The sequence below is a fragment of the Nicotiana attenuata genome, unplaced genomic scaffold (genome assembly GCF_001879085.1).
Source record: "Nicotiana attenuata strain UT unplaced genomic scaffold, NIATTr2, whole genome shotgun sequence".
Taxonomy (NCBI): Eukaryota; Viridiplantae; Streptophyta; class Magnoliopsida; order Solanales; family Solanaceae; genus Nicotiana; species Nicotiana attenuata.
The window spans coordinates 23,423-40,248 of record NW_017674491.1 but is presented as its reverse complement, the minus strand read 5'-3'; the positions used below and the strand labels follow the sequence as shown (position 1 = coordinate 40,248).

At 37.0% G+C, this 16,826-nt stretch overlaps 1 protein-coding gene across 1 annotated transcript; it reads right to left on the bottom strand.

Moving 5' to 3' along the window:
* Positions 1 to 14,220: 14,220 nt before the first annotated feature.
* On the bottom strand, positions 14,221 to 15,886 carry LOC109218763 (patatin-like protein 3). Its single transcript, XM_019383147.1, has 5 exons — positions 15,669 to 15,886; positions 15,276 to 15,437; positions 14,874 to 15,176; positions 14,575 to 14,750; positions 14,221 to 14,433 (listed from the first exon to the last, which is right to left on the bottom strand). The coding sequence occupies exons 1-5, from the start codon at positions 15,816 to 15,818 to the stop codon at positions 14,367 to 14,369; spliced, it is 858 nt and encodes a 285-aa protein (XP_019238692.1). The 5' UTR covers positions 15,819 to 15,886; the 3' UTR covers positions 14,221 to 14,366.
* Positions 15,887 to 16,826: the final 940 nt, after the last annotated feature.

The window sequence follows — 16,826 nt, the reverse complement described above, 5'->3', positions numbered from 1 at the left end:
CGCAGTTGCGACAAAATTTCATCGTAAATGCGAAGACAGCTGTCCTCAAAAAAGCGGCAGGCATCTTCGCAAAAGCGACCATTAACACTTTGCAAATGCGAGAGAGTTCTTCACAAGTGGGAACTCTTCCCCAGAAACCCAGGTTCACAAATGCGAGGGCTGCTTTGCAAATGTGGTAGTTACATTTTCAACAAAAACATTGCAAATGCGATAGAACCATTACCAACAATCAAAAATTGAATAAAATCAATATGAAACCAATCCGAACCACCCGAGCCACCGAGGCTCCAAACCAAATAGCCAAACTAGTCCAAAAACATGATACAAACTCGCTCATGCAATCAAAACACCAAGCTAACCTCCAGAATCACGAACCGGCGCCAAAACGCATGAAGATCACAATGAACTTCAAGAACTTCTAGAATCGCAACCAAGTGTCCGAACCATATTAAATCTACTCCATAAGGCACCAAATTTTGTAGGCAAGTTCCATATGACAAAACGGAACTATTTCTTGTCCCGAAACCAAAATCCGAACCCGATAGACTTAAATTCAAACCATGGTAAAACTTAAGAAAATTCCAAACCTTTAAATTGCCAACTTTCGCCAAATGGTGCTGAAACCTTCTAGAAACATCCAAACGCAAATCCGGACATACGTCCGAGTCCAATATAACCATCCGGACCTATCGGAATCATCGAAACTTCGATCCGAGGTCGAATACTCAAAAGGCAAACCTTGGCTAATTCTTTCAACTTCGAGCTTCTCAAATGAGAGTCACTCCTTAAAATCATTTCCAAACCACTCAAAAAACCCGAACAGATGATGCACGCAAGTCATAATATACCATGTGAAGCTTCTCATGGCCTCAAACTGCCGAATTGAACGTAATTTCTCAAAATAACCAGCCGGGTCGTCACATAAACACAACAATTTTTACGTAAAAAATCACCCGGCTCAAAAGGTGCAAAAACCACAACCTAAAACGTAGGATTTTCAACTCTTCACTATAGCAATGAGCCATATGTATCTATTACAAATATGTAACACAATACTCTCCAGTACTCCTACTTCACCTATTTGATTTACAAGTTACTCTAACTTGTAAAACAAACACTCACTCCAACTCACTGATAGTTTATGACTATTTGATTACAACTCGATTTTTCTAAAATACGTTTACTAGACTAACTCAAGAAGAACACAACACTAGTACTCTACTTGAGTGTAGAAAATGCAGTTCTTCAGTTGATGTGCAAAAGGATGATCTCAACAGTCCAAAAAGATAGTAATTAAATTTCCTGGACTCTGAGATCTTTTAGGAGTCCTATGCGTAGTCGGTTGCTCGTTTGATAGGACTCCTACTATTCTAGGACTCCACAAGTTTTGGGACTCTTTTCTCTCACTTATACATGTGCATCTTCTTAATCAAAAACCTTTATCATGTTTAGTAGTCGTCTTTCAACCAACTCGGACCCGGGTAACTTTGATAAAAAGTTACTGTCTTGCAAAGATGTACAATCATAAACCTTGAGGAGCTAGTTCTTAACCTTGAAGAGCTGGTTCTTAGAGTATTTAAGCCGCTACATTGAGAACCTGGTTTAGAGTATTTTTTCTTGAACAAACTTTGTTAATAATCGAAATCTCAATACTCAACAAACTTTCCCTTTTTGATGATGACAAACTTTTAGCATATTAGAACCAGGTAAAAACATTTGTACAACAAGCACCCAGACGTTAAAACATTATAAGAGAAGTCATTTAGCGTGCCAGAATAAGCCAGGGCCTTGACTCAAAAAATTAGAGCAAAATAAACTAAACATCCTGCAACCTACTCAGAACTAGAACAAAGGAAACAAGAATTAAAGCATCACCGGAATAACACAATAAGCTAAGGACACTGAGGGACGGACCAGGTTCATGGGTGAGAGGAAGATGGGGTTAATGCTNAGTCGGGTTAATGCTTTTCACAGGTGGTTTACCTGTTATGCATTGAGCTTTCTCTGTCCTTTTGTAAGCTTTTCCCCCAAGATTGCCTGGTTTTCTTTTTCTTTAATTTCATCATTTATCTTTATCTAAACTTGGCATTCTCATCAAGAGATAACTCCAGCCTCTAGTGAGCTTTGCTGACCTGCTGCTACTAGGTAGAATAGCAGAACTTGTTGGCCCCCTAGACTTGGTCTCCTGTTAGACACACTGCTTGAGGGTAACAGCATCCAAAACATCATTGTGGTTTCCATACTTATGCTCAGTAAAGGCAATTTTGAGCTTGTCAAACAATCAGCTAACATGAAGCCATAAGGAATAACATGCTTAGGGTTGGAAGTATTTGCATCCCTTGCCATATGCTAAATCATCAAGCTAGTGAGATTGATAGCTCTACCAGTGTCGAGCAATTCCATCACAGCCTTGTCCAGCAGATAGCCTTGTGCCTTTTCTCAGATCTCTCCAAAATGCAAGAGTTCACAAAGTGAAACAACAGCTTATGAAAGGGAGTCATGTCAGTCTTATACACCTTTTGGGGAGCATCCAATTCAAAGTTCTAAGAGAACTTTCTTGTAACTACAGTTCTTGTGTCCACATCATTATCTATGGCTGGCCACTTTTTCTTCAAGTAATTGTCAAAAACCAAGGAGGGAATATTCAGAAGCATCCCAAGCTCTTCAGCATCAAACTCAATCTCAAACCCCCTTACATTACTCTTGGCCACTTTGCCATCAAATTAGAAGTTTGCATTGAACTCCACCACTGCAGGCACACACACAGGAGGAAAAGCCTTGAAAAATGTGTCTCTCCATACCTGTATCTCTTGTTTTTCAACTAATTGAGCCATCCCTTTCTCATCACTGTTTGCAAGAATTTTCTCATTCAATATTTTTTTGTTCCTGAACTCAGTAAGCTTATCAACCATAGCAGGCATACCCTTCCCTTTCTTTCCTTTACTGGCCCTTTTAGATGGGGTAGCTGCCTTTGTAGATTTGACAGCTTTTCTGTTTGGTGCTAATGTCTTTTCTTGCAAAGTAGAATCAGACTCATCTTCCAACTCAACAATAGGTTCAACAAGTGGAACTTGCTTACTTGGTACCTCTGGACTCCTTAATGATTTGGTCATCAACAACCTTTCTTTTACTCCTTGTGAGAGGAGTCCTGGCAGGAGGGAGCCATTTCTTTTCTTGCAGGGATAACTGACTTTGTAGTCTTCACAGGGCCTTCTTTCTTTTCTTTCCTACTGTAGACAAGGGTAAATTATCCTCATCACTGCTGACCTCCTCATCTCCCGTGAAAGGAGCTAACAAGGGCCCAGTTTCATCAATACCTTTTCTCTCTACTTGCTTCTTCTAAAAGTGCTATGACAGTGTTCCCAATAGCCATAGAACCTTCAGATTCCCCACTTGCACTCTTTTTTTCTTCCTCACTCTCTTCACACTCACCTTCATCCGCACTTCCATTTTCTCCATCCTCACCTTCACTCTCAGAATCACCTTCTTCCTTACTATATTTTTCTTCCTCTCCAGAATCACCTACTTGTTCATCTAACTTTTCTTCTACCTCACTCTCTTTTTCCTCAACAAATTCCCCCTCCATCTCACTCTTTTCCTCACTAGATTCCTCCTCATTCTTACTCTCTTACTCATTAGTTCATTAGCCGTGTCCTAAGCCTGATGCTCCCTATGACTAGTCTCCACTCCTCCCTGTTCCTCACATTCATCATCATCCTCATCCTCAGTCCAGCTAAAAGAGAGACCATCAAAAGCCTCCTTATTTACTGGTTCTTTAACACCTTCCTTATCAACCATAGGCATAACATTAGTGGTTTCTACCATTTTCTCATGAGTTGCTATGTCCAATTCTACAACCGGTTCCTCCACTCGTGGTTTATCACTTGTGGGTAGAACAATCTCTAAGGGTGCAACATCAATAGTATAAACCAGAACATCTAACTTTGATGGAGGTAATTTTACCTGACTTGTATTAGTTGACATTGATTCCCCCTAAACCATAGCTTCCTTGACTATTGTATCCACCATAGCATCAGTCACCTCCTTGTCACTTCTAACAAATATTCTTGGAGTAGCCTGGATTTTAGTGGACTTAGAGATGTGTTTAGAGGCAGACACAGGTGCATGGCCATGTGGTATTGGAAGTGAAGGTCCAGTAGAAGTGGTAGTGGGTGCAACAGGAACATGGGACGATGGTGCATGTACAGTGAAGGATATAGGTGTAGAAGCAGCAGTTGTGGGTGAAGGTTCACTTGATGATTTTGCATTTTTCTTTGGTTTAGGCTTCATTTTCTTGGGTTTGGTTTCGGCCTTGGATGATGATTTTGCTTTAGAAGGAGTTTGGCTCTATTTAGGCATAGTAAATGAGAGAATGAAATCGAGGAAGGGAACGAGAGATATATTTCTTGATTCTTGCTTAGTGTTTGAGAGGAACACTGTGGTCTGAGAAATGGATCATAAGGGGCCTTTTAAAGAAGTAACTCTTGATTTGACTGGAAGAAGGAGAGTAACTGGATTTGAGTTCTAATGGGACTCTAATAATGGTTACTTTTGACTGTTAGAATTTTAGGAGTAATTAAACTTTAATTGCTCTAGGATTCCCCCTTCATCTTTGACTGGATGGCAACTAGTAGTGGTGCTAACAAGATTACAAGGTTTGAGTATCGTAGTAAATTCAGATATTAAGTCCCAATGAATTAAGATAGGATGGCACGTACATGAGTCAAAGAACAGACACTTTAATGACTCCTTACTTATTTCTACAATAATGCTTTAACACAATAGGTTAGTATCATAAGACATAGTTATCAGCTAGTTCAGGGCAAGTGTTTGTTCCTAAAACAAGCACAAGACTGAATCAAACACATTGTACTTGACCATCTATATCTAATTATACGTTTTCTAGCCAATCATTAGTGTTCAACCTAGTTAGAAGTATTAATAAGTCCCAGTTCCAGCATATTCCTTTCAAAGTTATCCTTACTCAGAGCTTTAATAAAAATATCAGCAATTTGATCTTCAGTTTTACAGAAGTTAATCGAGATATTCATTTTTTCAACATTGTCTCAGAGAAAGTGATGTCTAATGTCAATGTGCTTGGTTCTCTTATTTTGACAGGGATTTTTAGCAATGATTATGGCACTAGTGTTGTCATATAAAATAAGAACATAATCAACAAAAATACCATAGTCCTTTAGCTATTGTCTTATCTATAGCAACTGAGCACAACAAGATGCTGCTGCCACATATTCAGCTTTCGCTGTAGATAAAGCCACTGAATTTTGCTTCTTTGTTCCCGAGGACACCAGGAAAGAACCAAGAAAATGTGTAGTTCTTGAAGTGTTTTTCATGTCAACATGAAAATCTGCATAATCAGCATCAACATAACCAACTAGATCAAAGTTTTACCCTGTATGATACCATAAACACAGATCAGGAGTCCCTTTAAGATATCTGAGTGTCTTCTTGACAACCTTCATATGAGACTCTTTGGAATTTTCCTGAAATCTTGCTCACAGTCCCACACTGAATACAATATCAAGCCTGCTTGCTGTGAGATACAACAATGACCCAATAATTCCTCTATATGGCTTTTGTTCAACACTTTTTCCTTCTTCATCAAGGTCCAGCTTTGTTACAATGGCAATTGGAGTGTCTATGGACTTAGGAAAGTTCATGTGAAATTTCTTCAGCAGTTTCTTGATGTATTTTTGCTGATGTATCATGGTTCCAGTAGGTGTTTTCTTGATCTGTAACCCCAAGAAAAAGTTTACTTCACCCATCATGTTCATTTCAAACTCATTCCCCATCATCTCAGCAAATCCCTTGCACATTACTTCATTAGTAGCTCCAAATATAATATCATCCACACATACTTGTACAATCAGAACATTCTTGCCTTTACTCCTCAGGAACAGTTTGTTGTCCACCTTTCCTCTTATAAAGTTATTGGTTAAGAGGAATTTTAAGAGTCTTTCATACCAAGCTCTCAGAGCCTGTTTCAGTCCATACAGGGCTTTGTCTAGCTTGAACCCATAGTTAGGAAATTCTTCACTCTTAAATCCAGGAGGTTGTTTAACAAACACTTCCTCATTCAGCTAACCGTTCAAGAATGAACTTTTTACATCCATCTGGTACAGGGTGAACTCCATGTGTGCAACAAAAGCTATTAGCATCTTTATAGCTTCCATTCTGGCTACATGTGCAAATGTCTCATCATAGTTAATGCCTTTTTCTTGATTGTATCCCTGAACCACAAGTCTGGCCTTATTCCTTGTTATATTTCCATGTTCATCCATCTTGTTTCTAAACACCCATCTGGTACTTATGACAATTCTGTTCTTGGGTCTTTGTACCAAGTTCCAGACCTTGCTTCTTTCAAATTGATTTAGCTCCTATTGCATGTCTATAATCTAATCTAGATCATTTAGAGCTTCCTTTATATTTTTAGGTCCAACCTGTGAGAGGAATATTGTAATGCACATACATTTCTCAGAGATGACTTGGTTTGCACTCCAACATTAGGATCGGAGATAATATTCTCAAAGGGGTGTAAATTTTGATGTTTCCATGTTCTAATCTGCATCCCCAGGGATGGTTTACCCATGGAGTGATCCAAAGGAACAGTGTCAGTAGGTACAACCCCATCGGTCTAGTTAGCAGTCTGAGTAGTTCCCTCTTCTTCTTGTTTCTCATGATCACTCTCAACTTCCTTAGGATCTCCTGATCCATCTTCAGATTGAAGTTGAGGTTCTCTAGAATCTCCTTCATCAGTGAGTTCTTTGTCATAGTCTTCATCCCACAGATCTTTCTTAGCCATGTTGTTAGATTCATGAAAAATAACATGAACATTTTCTTCTACGCACATAGTTCTTTTATTAAAAACTTTATAGGTTTTACTATGTGGTGAGTAACCCTAGAAAAATCCCCACATCACTTCTGTCATCAAACTTACCCAGATCTTCTTTGCCATTATTGTGCACAATACATTTGTACCCAAAAGCTCTCAAGTGAGTGATGTTGGGCTTTCTCCTTGGAAGTAACTCATAGGGAGTTTTCCCAAGAATAGGTCTGACCATGCATCTGTTTAGCAAGTAACAAGCAGTATTGACTGTCTCAGCCCAGAAGCTCTTAGGCAGTCCACTAGCAATCAACATGGTCTTCCCCGTGTCTTCTAGAGATCTATTCTTTCTTTCTACAATGCCATTTTGTTGTGGAGTTCTAGGTGCAAAGAAGTTATGATCAATGCCATGTGTGTTACCGAACTCAAGGAATTTAGAATTTTCGAACTCAGTTCCATGGTTTGTTCTTATACTTAAAACATTACAACCCAGTTTCTGTTGGATCATTCTGGCAAACACACAGAAAAAATATAAAGTTTCATCTTTAGATCCCAAAAATAGGGTCCATGTGTACTTAGAAAAATCATCTACAATGACAAATACATGCCTCTTGCCTCCCCTGATCCTTACTCTCATTGGTCCACATAAGTCCATACGAAGGAGTTCTAGGAGTTTGGAGGTGGTGACAATCTTTTTAGATCAAAAAGGTGACCTTACATGTTTCCCTCTCACGCATGCATCACATACTTGTCTCTCTACTTTTTGTAATCCAAGGACCGGGTCCTTTGCTTCCAACTTGGTGAGTTAAGAAAGACTAGCATGACCTGGTCTTTTATGTGTCACAACCCAAAATCCAACTAGTCGTGATGGAACCTCATCAAACCCGCTATGTAAGACAATTAACAACAATCCAATTCAAATGAGATTTACTGAGAAATAAATGATTAAATAATTGAACTTTTATATAGAATCCTAAGAATTGGTAGTACAAATAATAAGTTTCTAAGATCTAGAGCTTATAAAGCTGGTATGAAATAAATTCATCATCTGTTCAAAATGTACATAAACAAATTAATAAATCTAAAGCTATCAAGAACAAGAGGTAGCTATTACCGGAACACAGGTACATCTTTAGTGTCAGCTCCCGCCATACACATCAACAAATCAGCTCCAAAATGCATAGTGGATCGGTCTTTAGGAAAACCTCTTCCGATTATTTTTCTAACTAGGTTTAATCAACTATTCAACTAAACTCTTCCGATTAACTAGAAGACTCTATGAACTCAACCACAAATGTAATGCAAAGATATCACAAGTTATGCCTCTTTCGATTACAAGAACAAGTGAATATAGATGCAACAATTAAATCCTCCAAAACGATTCAAATACATAGAAATAGAGTTATAATCCACAAACAATCATCAATACACCAAATTCATCAAAACCCAAAAGGAACTACTCCATAGACATGGAGAAGTTCTTCACAAACGTAACTAAAGTATAGGAAAACTTAAATTCAATCCAAACCCGAATCTTGAGTGGGGAAGGAATGATGAAATCCTTGTGCTTGTGTTCTTCCCAAGCCTCCTTAGCCTCCTTAGGTCAAGAATGTCTCAAAAGTGCCAAAAATGGTGTTTTCCCGTGTATTTAAGCCATCCTCAGTTAATCCCTGGACAAAACTATCCTTTTTTAGCGAAAATGGGAAGTCACTCTAACATTTTTAGGCTACCGTGTCACGCCGCGCGTGTGATAAATTACAAAACACTTTGCGAATACAATCTGGCCACATTCTGCACTACCTCGTCGTGCCTCGCATCGCTCCATGCGGTGCGGTAGTAGTGCTTTTCGTCTACAGCTTTGCGTTTTATGCTTGATGAATCTTTTCATTGAAAGCACGTTGTATTCCTTAAGCAATTTAGGCACGTTGAATTCTTTAAGAAAGTTAGGCACGTGGAGCCCATATTGTCACCTTGTCCCCCATTTTGGTTACCATGCCATGATGGGCCATTTAGATGGCTTTAAACATTTTTCCTCTATCTTTTACATGTGTATTCGGTCCTCAATATTTGAACGTGATACCCATTTAATTCTTTGGGCTTCTATTCGGACTTTAAAGCTTCAAATTGTTCGATTTAGCTCCAAATTATCTTCTTAACTCGGAATCATTTCCTACAAGGCATAAAACACGTAATAAGTGCAAATTACCATCATTTAAGCTCAAACACCACTAAAGTGTAGTAATTATTGTGCAAAATACGGCTAAAATACGGGTTTCTAACCTACCATCAACACCCCACACTTAAACCATATTCGTCCTCGAGCAATCAAATTACACTTCATATAGACACGACCTTTCTAAACAAGTCTCCTAACTCACCACACCAAGAATAATAAAACAAATTAAACACAATACCGTAACATCCTCGCCTCAAGAGTTGACTCAAAAGCACCACACATTTTTCACAACCTTCTCATTTACTATAACATAGAGGTCAACTACATTACCTTTACTTCGTGAATTATGTGCCCTCACACAATAATAGAGAGTAGTTACACACATAATAAAGTTTATAACAATTAGGAACTCAGGATAGAAAGAATTCACTCTCTCTCAGAAGTGACATTCATGTGACAAAAGACATACCATAAGCTTGTCTGTAATGTACTACTCTACTAATTGAGGTCATTCAGTCAAGGATCAAGTAGGACTTAACTTGGTTGTGATGTAGGCTGCGAGACGGGTAGGATATATTTAGATATAAGAGTGACTACAACTCCTTAAGCACTTTAATACGTACAATTTAACATTCAAAACTCCACACTTATGTCAAACCATGACTCCACCTTCACCTCAATATATATTAACTCCTACTTCTTTAAGCACAATTACATCAAGAGTTGCCACTTAACAAGAAATATTTTTCACACCAATATACTATATTCTTTTTTCTTTTTTTTTCTTTTCAATTCAGGCGGCTCTTACTTTTTCAAAACATTGCACATTTCTCCTTACTTCAATAGTTTTACTGAAAAACCAAACCAACCACCCCACACTTAAACTTTTAAAAAGTTCATAACAATTTAAGTGCTCACGAGAGGTACAAAGTTCAATAGATAGTCAATTCAAACAAATGGGTAAGGCTTGTAATGTGGTTGCCAAAGAAACGAGACTACAGGCTCAAAGGAGTTAACTAAGATACATAGCAATTAGGTGGGTAATAGCATATATGTGGCTTAACAAACAAATGACTATATCTCTTCCAAGACTGAACAAAACTACTATTTCGCTTTGCAAACACACTAGGCAAGTTCTAGACATCAAAAACACTACACTGAATAACACCAAACCTCACACACAAATGGCACATAACTCACTCAAGATCGGACTCATCAAGACACTCTAGTCAAAGTAGTTAAGCAAGTCAAGATCATACAATTTAAGGTACTTATACAAGAGTCAAAAACTTAGCCTAAGCGTCACAATTAAAGCACTTACTATTCTCAAGGCATAATACAGTCAAGGGATATTGCTTACATTTCAAATCACAACACAAGGTTTCCTGCTCCAAAAAAAATTAAAACTAACTACACCCGGTTCAAACAAAACCCTTGGAAAAAAACCAAGGGTTGTCAAAATTGTCAAAATGCCAATCAGATGATGAAGAATTTTAACTTTGAACTGAGTTTAAACCCTTTTTCCACTATTAGATCATTTAACAGACAATTATACGTTTTCATCAGAGGAGCATCCTTTGCATTTTGATATCTTTAGTTTTGTGTCACATGATTTATCCTAATTAAAAAGTCAGCACATACGCAAATTACAGCTAGTTGTGGCTTCGTGTGGATTGCGGATTGCGTTTCTCCAATTGCGAAACCTTTCGTATGGACATATAGTGCGTACACAATTTGGTTGACTTCAACTTCAGATATTCTAAACATAAACAACTTTTTAGTGACTTGTTTCTTCAGTTTCAATTTCATAGAAAAAGAAAATCTTATCCTTAAGGATAACTTTCATATTAACTGCAACACTAAGCTATAGCTTACAAGTTGACTTGACTTGACCTCAACTTGCCCTCTTTCTCTTTTCACGTGTACATTTGTCTTGGGGTAGAATGATAAGATATGGACATTAGGCCTAACTCAACCTCAAAAGCTAGCTTATGAGGTGAGGATTGTTCAAGCCATATAAGGAGACCAAGTCCCCCATCCCTTAGCCGATGTGGGAGACTCAACGTGGACAATATAATATGGGGGCCCAACATCGGTGAAATAATTGGGACGGGTTCGGCTCTGATACCATGATAAGATATGGACATTGGGCCTAACTCAACCCTAAAAGCTAGCTCATGAGATGAGGATTACCCAAGCCATATAAGGAGACCAAGTCCCCCATCCCTTAGTCGATGTGGGAGACTCAACATAGAAAAGTACCTTATTCAAATGAATGCGTTATCATTTTAGAGGGGTATGCAGAGAAAACTACGAATTGCACCAAATAGATAATTCGTATTAAATCGGAAAAAAAAAATTTGAGTAGCGGTTTGATTTAATTTGGAATGATATTAAAAAAATCGGCCATAATTAGTTTGTTTTGACTAAAAAGAAAAAGGCAAACTGAAACCAAACCAACCCCACATCACATGTATACAATTTTTAAAAGTATTATATATAAAAAATTATTTATTGTAGTTTAATTTTTAAATATTTTTTAAACTTCTTCATAGTTTTTCTCTTTAAACATATTATTTCAAGCTAGGACCTAGAATTTTTGAACGGTCCAATAAGTTTTATAGATCATAGATGTTAATAACTTAAATAAAGCCCAAAGCAAAACTTAATCAATAATAATTAATGCTAACAAAAAAAATTAGTTTAACAATAGGAATGAAAGTAGTGTTGGATATATATATTTTTTAGTTTTGCATTGGTTTAGACAGTAAAATGCATTACTTAGTTCTATTTTTCTTTAATGTTTAGTCATGTACTTAATACTTATTTTAGCGTGTTTAGTACTTTTATATTATGTTTATTTTTATTATGGCTTATTGATTAGCAATATCTATTTTTATGTCATTTCATTTTCTTTATCGTTATTTTAGTACAATGTCATGACTCATTTCACATTTTGTGTTATTTTCTTAGGAAACACCTTATATAGTTGTATCTTACTAGGATTAAAGAAATATTTGAAGCACAAATTATATGTTTGGGTTATGAAGGTTTTACTGCAAAATTACCTTGAAAAATCGAGATTGAAAAACTTGACTTTTGTTAGTTTGGTTTGTTTTATAGATAATGTAACACAATTGGTTTGGTACATGAGCGGCGATGGATCATCTCGAGTTACTGGTTCCTCAAATAATAGGAAACAAGAAGATGGAAGTCCAACCCTGTCATCAGACAGAGATGTTGGATGTGATGAAAGTGCAATACTAAAAGTTATGGTGAGTTTTGTTCTGGTTTACAAGCTTGGCTCTAACTCTAACCTTGTTATTGCATCTCGATGAACCTGTTGTAGAAGACTATGTTGTTGATGTTATTTTACTGATGCGTATCTCCCCCTGTCGCCGTGTGCTGCTTGAATCAGCAAATTATGTTAATTTTCTAGGTGTTCTCATCACGTGCCATTTTAGCAGGTTTTCGGTGCAACTGTTACTTATTTATGAATATTTGGTGCAGGAATTTCTGGCATTGCCCAGAGCAGATGCAATTCATCTCCTTGCACAATACAACGGTCATTCAGCAGATATTCGCGTAGTTCCTAGAATATAGTGGAACAGTGATATTCGTTTATTTGTTACGTTTATTTATTGTACCATAAATTCTTACCTGTGAGGCTTATTACTGGCTGAAAGGGGATGTAATAACTTATAAAAGCTAGGGGTGAAAAAGAAGGGGAAAGGGGATGTCTTTATATGTAACCTTTCCGCGTCAAGTTTGAAATTGGTTGATGAGAGGCACATAGGTTATGCGAAGTTCTCTGTAAATACCCGTCCATAAATGAGCTTAAACTCATGTGTCTGTCGCCATATTTACTTGGGCGGAGCAATCCAGGGGATCAAAAAGTTGAATCTCTTAGTGTTCCGACTAAATGCTCTAAATTACAGAATCTTATAGATGTACTTCTTTTTATTGTGCGTTTACTGTTGCAATATTGTTTGTACTTTGTATCTATATCAAGTTTAGTTATCTTTGCTTTTGGAGTTTAGTCACCAAAGAATGTGCTGAAGCGGATGGGGCTGCTTTTCTTTTAATCAGGGGTCTCGGATGCGAGTCGTGGATATAGAAAAATCCTTGGTAGGGAGCGCTTCCCCCTGAATGGGGTCCTACGCGGCGTGAATCCGGATATAATCGGGCTTCTATGTGGGAACCGGACACCGGACACCGGATGAAAAACCAAAAAAAAAAAAAGATTCGAGGAGAAGCATAGGTAATTAAAATTCAAGTAAACAAATGATGACACATGTATTTATAGGAAAGTTTTGCCATCTTGCAATATTGACCGATGTAGAATGATAACTAAGAGCCCGTTTGGATTAGCTGATTTTGAAGTAGTTGATAAGCATTAGGTGCTAAAAAGCACTTTTAAGTGTTAGAAACTGATTTAATAAATAAGCAATTATGTGTTTGGATACAAGTGCTGAGATTGATAATAAGCTGTTGCAGTATTTGATAAAAAAATGCTGATAAGCTCTTTTTCTGTTAAAATGACTTAAATAACCTTGGAACTGTTTACACCTATAAGGGCGTAATTTCTTCAAAATTTTAGATTCCAGATCGATTCAAATACAATTATTCTATTTGTCATTTTATTTTGAATACAACTGTGCTTAGATAAGATAACTTTTATGATAAATATAATTTATTTTATGAAAAGCATATAATCATAAGTTATAATAATTAATAAATTGACAAAAGTTTCTCAGCAAAAAATAAACCTAAATAGGACAAAATATTTGAAGAGAAACAAACTAACATTGTCTTCATCACCAAAACACTTAGAAAGCAATACACCAAAAATTTAATATGTCCTCGTTTATTACATATAATTCAAAGATTAATACACAATCAATGAGAATTTGCTTATCTTAAATAGTCAATGAGAATTGCAGACTTGGGGGGAGGTTGAAACAGTACTTGAGCAGTAAGTAACTAAGTATGGATGTAAGAGTTTTGTTCCAAAAAACGAATATTTTAAGGATAAAATAGTAAAAATCTTAGTCAAACTTAAAGTGCTTATAAGCTAAAAATTCAGCTGGGGTGACCAGCTTATGGCTTTTGGCTTATTTTTGACTTATAAGCACTTTTAACTTTATCAAACGCGTATATAAGCCGAAAAGTGCTTATAAGCTAGTTTAACGAACTTATAAGCTTAGCCGAACACCCTCTAAAACTTTAATTCCACCAACATATACAGGAACAATAGGAATGGTAAAGTAGGAACATCATTGAACTGAAATACATAAGATATTCACGCTGCAGACTCTAGCAATAAATAGGGTGACAACACAATGGCATCTAGACCAACCGGCTACTGGCATTGGACTCGCGGAATTTTCTCTCGTCCGACAGTATCTTCGCAAACCTGCAAGATTTTAAAACAAGACAAGAGGCACTAGTTAGTATTTGATCAGGAGTTCTTTCTTGTAAAGTTTGTGTGTGTGTGTGTATATTCAACCATTCAACTGTAAATGGCAGACATGAATCCATGTCCCTGCGCGTGTACCTCTGAAGAGCTTCCTTGTTGGTTCCTCCATTTTCAACTTCCTCATAAACTCCTTTGTCCAGGTTAATCTTTGAAACTGTCTTTTCCAGCAGAAGTTCTCCTACCTTGACGAGGCCTTGTAAGTTTTCCTTTGTGGCTATGTCAACTGAGGCCAAGTTCCCCGTCAAGTCGTCATCCTGGTATCACACAAATGTTGTATCAAGTAAAATTAAAGTTATGGTAGTCTCTTATACTAGTATATAGCAAATGGCAAGAAATTATAGCTGCTGATCAAAGTCAACCCAAAGGCTCGGGTTTACCTGGATACGAAGGTACTTATCGTCCGAGTGAAGAGCTTTGAAAACCACAAAGTTGTGAAAATCAACCATATCAGCACTTGCGTGATTAAAAGCATCTATGATTGGTGTAGAGTTGTCATTAAATAGCCAGCTAAGTAATCCCCACTTGGCAGCCTTTTGGGCATTGTATTTGTGCTCGTTCTTTGCATTGCCTGTGCCAAGTGATATTACCAGAAAACGACCATAATCCATTGGCTTGATAGGGAATAAGTCTACGTGCTGCAGCAATACTTGCTTGGTCACCTCACCAATTGCGACCAAAGTCTAAATTCATCACATACATCAACAAAAGAGTCAATTACTATCAAATTGTCTACTCTCAATACCGATCCAAGAATTTTATTTACTATCCTATATACTTACTGGGTTATTAGCAGCCACACCACCATCAATTAAGTTGAATTCCCGTTCATTATTATCAGCATCCTTGTTCTTGAAACTATGGGCAGGTAGAAAAGTTGGCGCTGCCGAGGTACTAATGCAAATGTCCGCCAGTTCTGCATCCAAATCAGGTCGCGAGATTGCCTACAAGAGGGTTAAAATAGTTAAGTACTCGGCTTACGTACGCACCCTTACAATTTTGAAACACTATCATTGTATTTTTCAAATTGCTAATTTTACTTATTATCTGCAATGATCGATAGGGCAAAAAATTCTTGTACGCTATCAGTGTGTAGAATTACCTTATAAAATCATCCAAAGAATACAAAAAGAAACAAAAGCAGGATTGAATCGAGGTATATATAAAAGGCGTACCTCATATGAGCTGAAGATAACTGGCTGAAGTTTCTTGATGTCAAAAGATGGAATTACGATGGCAGTTAATGTATCATGCAACTTGGTGCCCCGTAGGAGTCCCTTTATAAGTTTATGAAGATACTTCCCATCATATTTAGGTCCGCCCATTGCTTTGGTTAGATTAATCAGCCCAGCAAATGGTCCACTGCGTCCAAAATTTTTATGCTATAGAAGTCAAGATATATATATGCATCCATGGATGTAGTCTATGTGAAATAATCGCGGTACACGCAAGGTGGCCGGAGTTTTAAAAAAAATCAAGATATNTAAAATAACAAAGAAGAACAAATAGATTTGTTCAGATGGTTGCTTCCATGATGTTTATTATCAATTCAAAATTGAATCTTAAGCTCTTCAAAGACCAGTTCCATACTGATCATTGACAAATACACTATTAATAGTTTCTTTGTTTATTTCCCTCTTTATTTATGATTATCATCTTTGAGAAGACTGCATATAAATTCTATTTATGGGGAGATATCTATATAATCATATGAACTAACTCGATCGCTCTATATATCTTGTTTTAGTCTTATCATTTCTTTCGTTGATAATGGATAAAGAAGCAGCTGGATCATCTCAAGTTGCAAAGCCACCTCCCAACACAGGGACACTGATAACCATTCTCACCATTGACGGAGGAGGAATAAGAGGAATCATTGTCCCTGTGTTGGGAGGTGGCTTTGCAACTTGAGATGATCCAGCTGCTTCTTTATCCATTATCAACGAAAGAAATGATAAGACTAAAACAAGATATATAGAGCGATCGAGTTAGTTCATATGATTATATAGATATCTCCCCATAAATAGAATTTATATGCAGTCTTCTCAAAGATGATAATCATAAATAAAGAGGGAAATAAACAAAGAAACTATTAATAGTGTATTTGTCAATGATCAGTATGGAACTGGTCTTTGAAGAGCTTAAGATTCAATTTTGAATTGATAATAAACATCATGGAAGCAACCATCTGAACAAATCTATTTGTTCTTCTTTGTTATTTTATCTGTCAAGCAATTTAACTAATTAAACTTGAAAGATTGTTGGAGAATGTATTGAGTTTAAGTTAATTAATAACTGGAGTAATATTTAAGATGGGGTAAAATAATAGTAGT

Coding starts and splice junctions, on each gene's coding strand:
- LOC109218763 (XM_019383147.1), bottom strand. CDS start 15,818: ATGGGCGGACCTAAATATGATGGGAAGTATCTTCATAAACTTATAAAG. Junction 15,438..15,668: donor TTATCTTCAGCTCATATGAG/GTACGCCTTTTA, acceptor ACCCTCTTGTAG/GCAATCTCGCGACCTGATTT. Junction 14,434..14,574: donor AACAAGGAAGCTCTTCAGAG/GTACACGCGCAG, acceptor AAAATCTTGCAG/GTTTGCGAAGATACTGTCGG.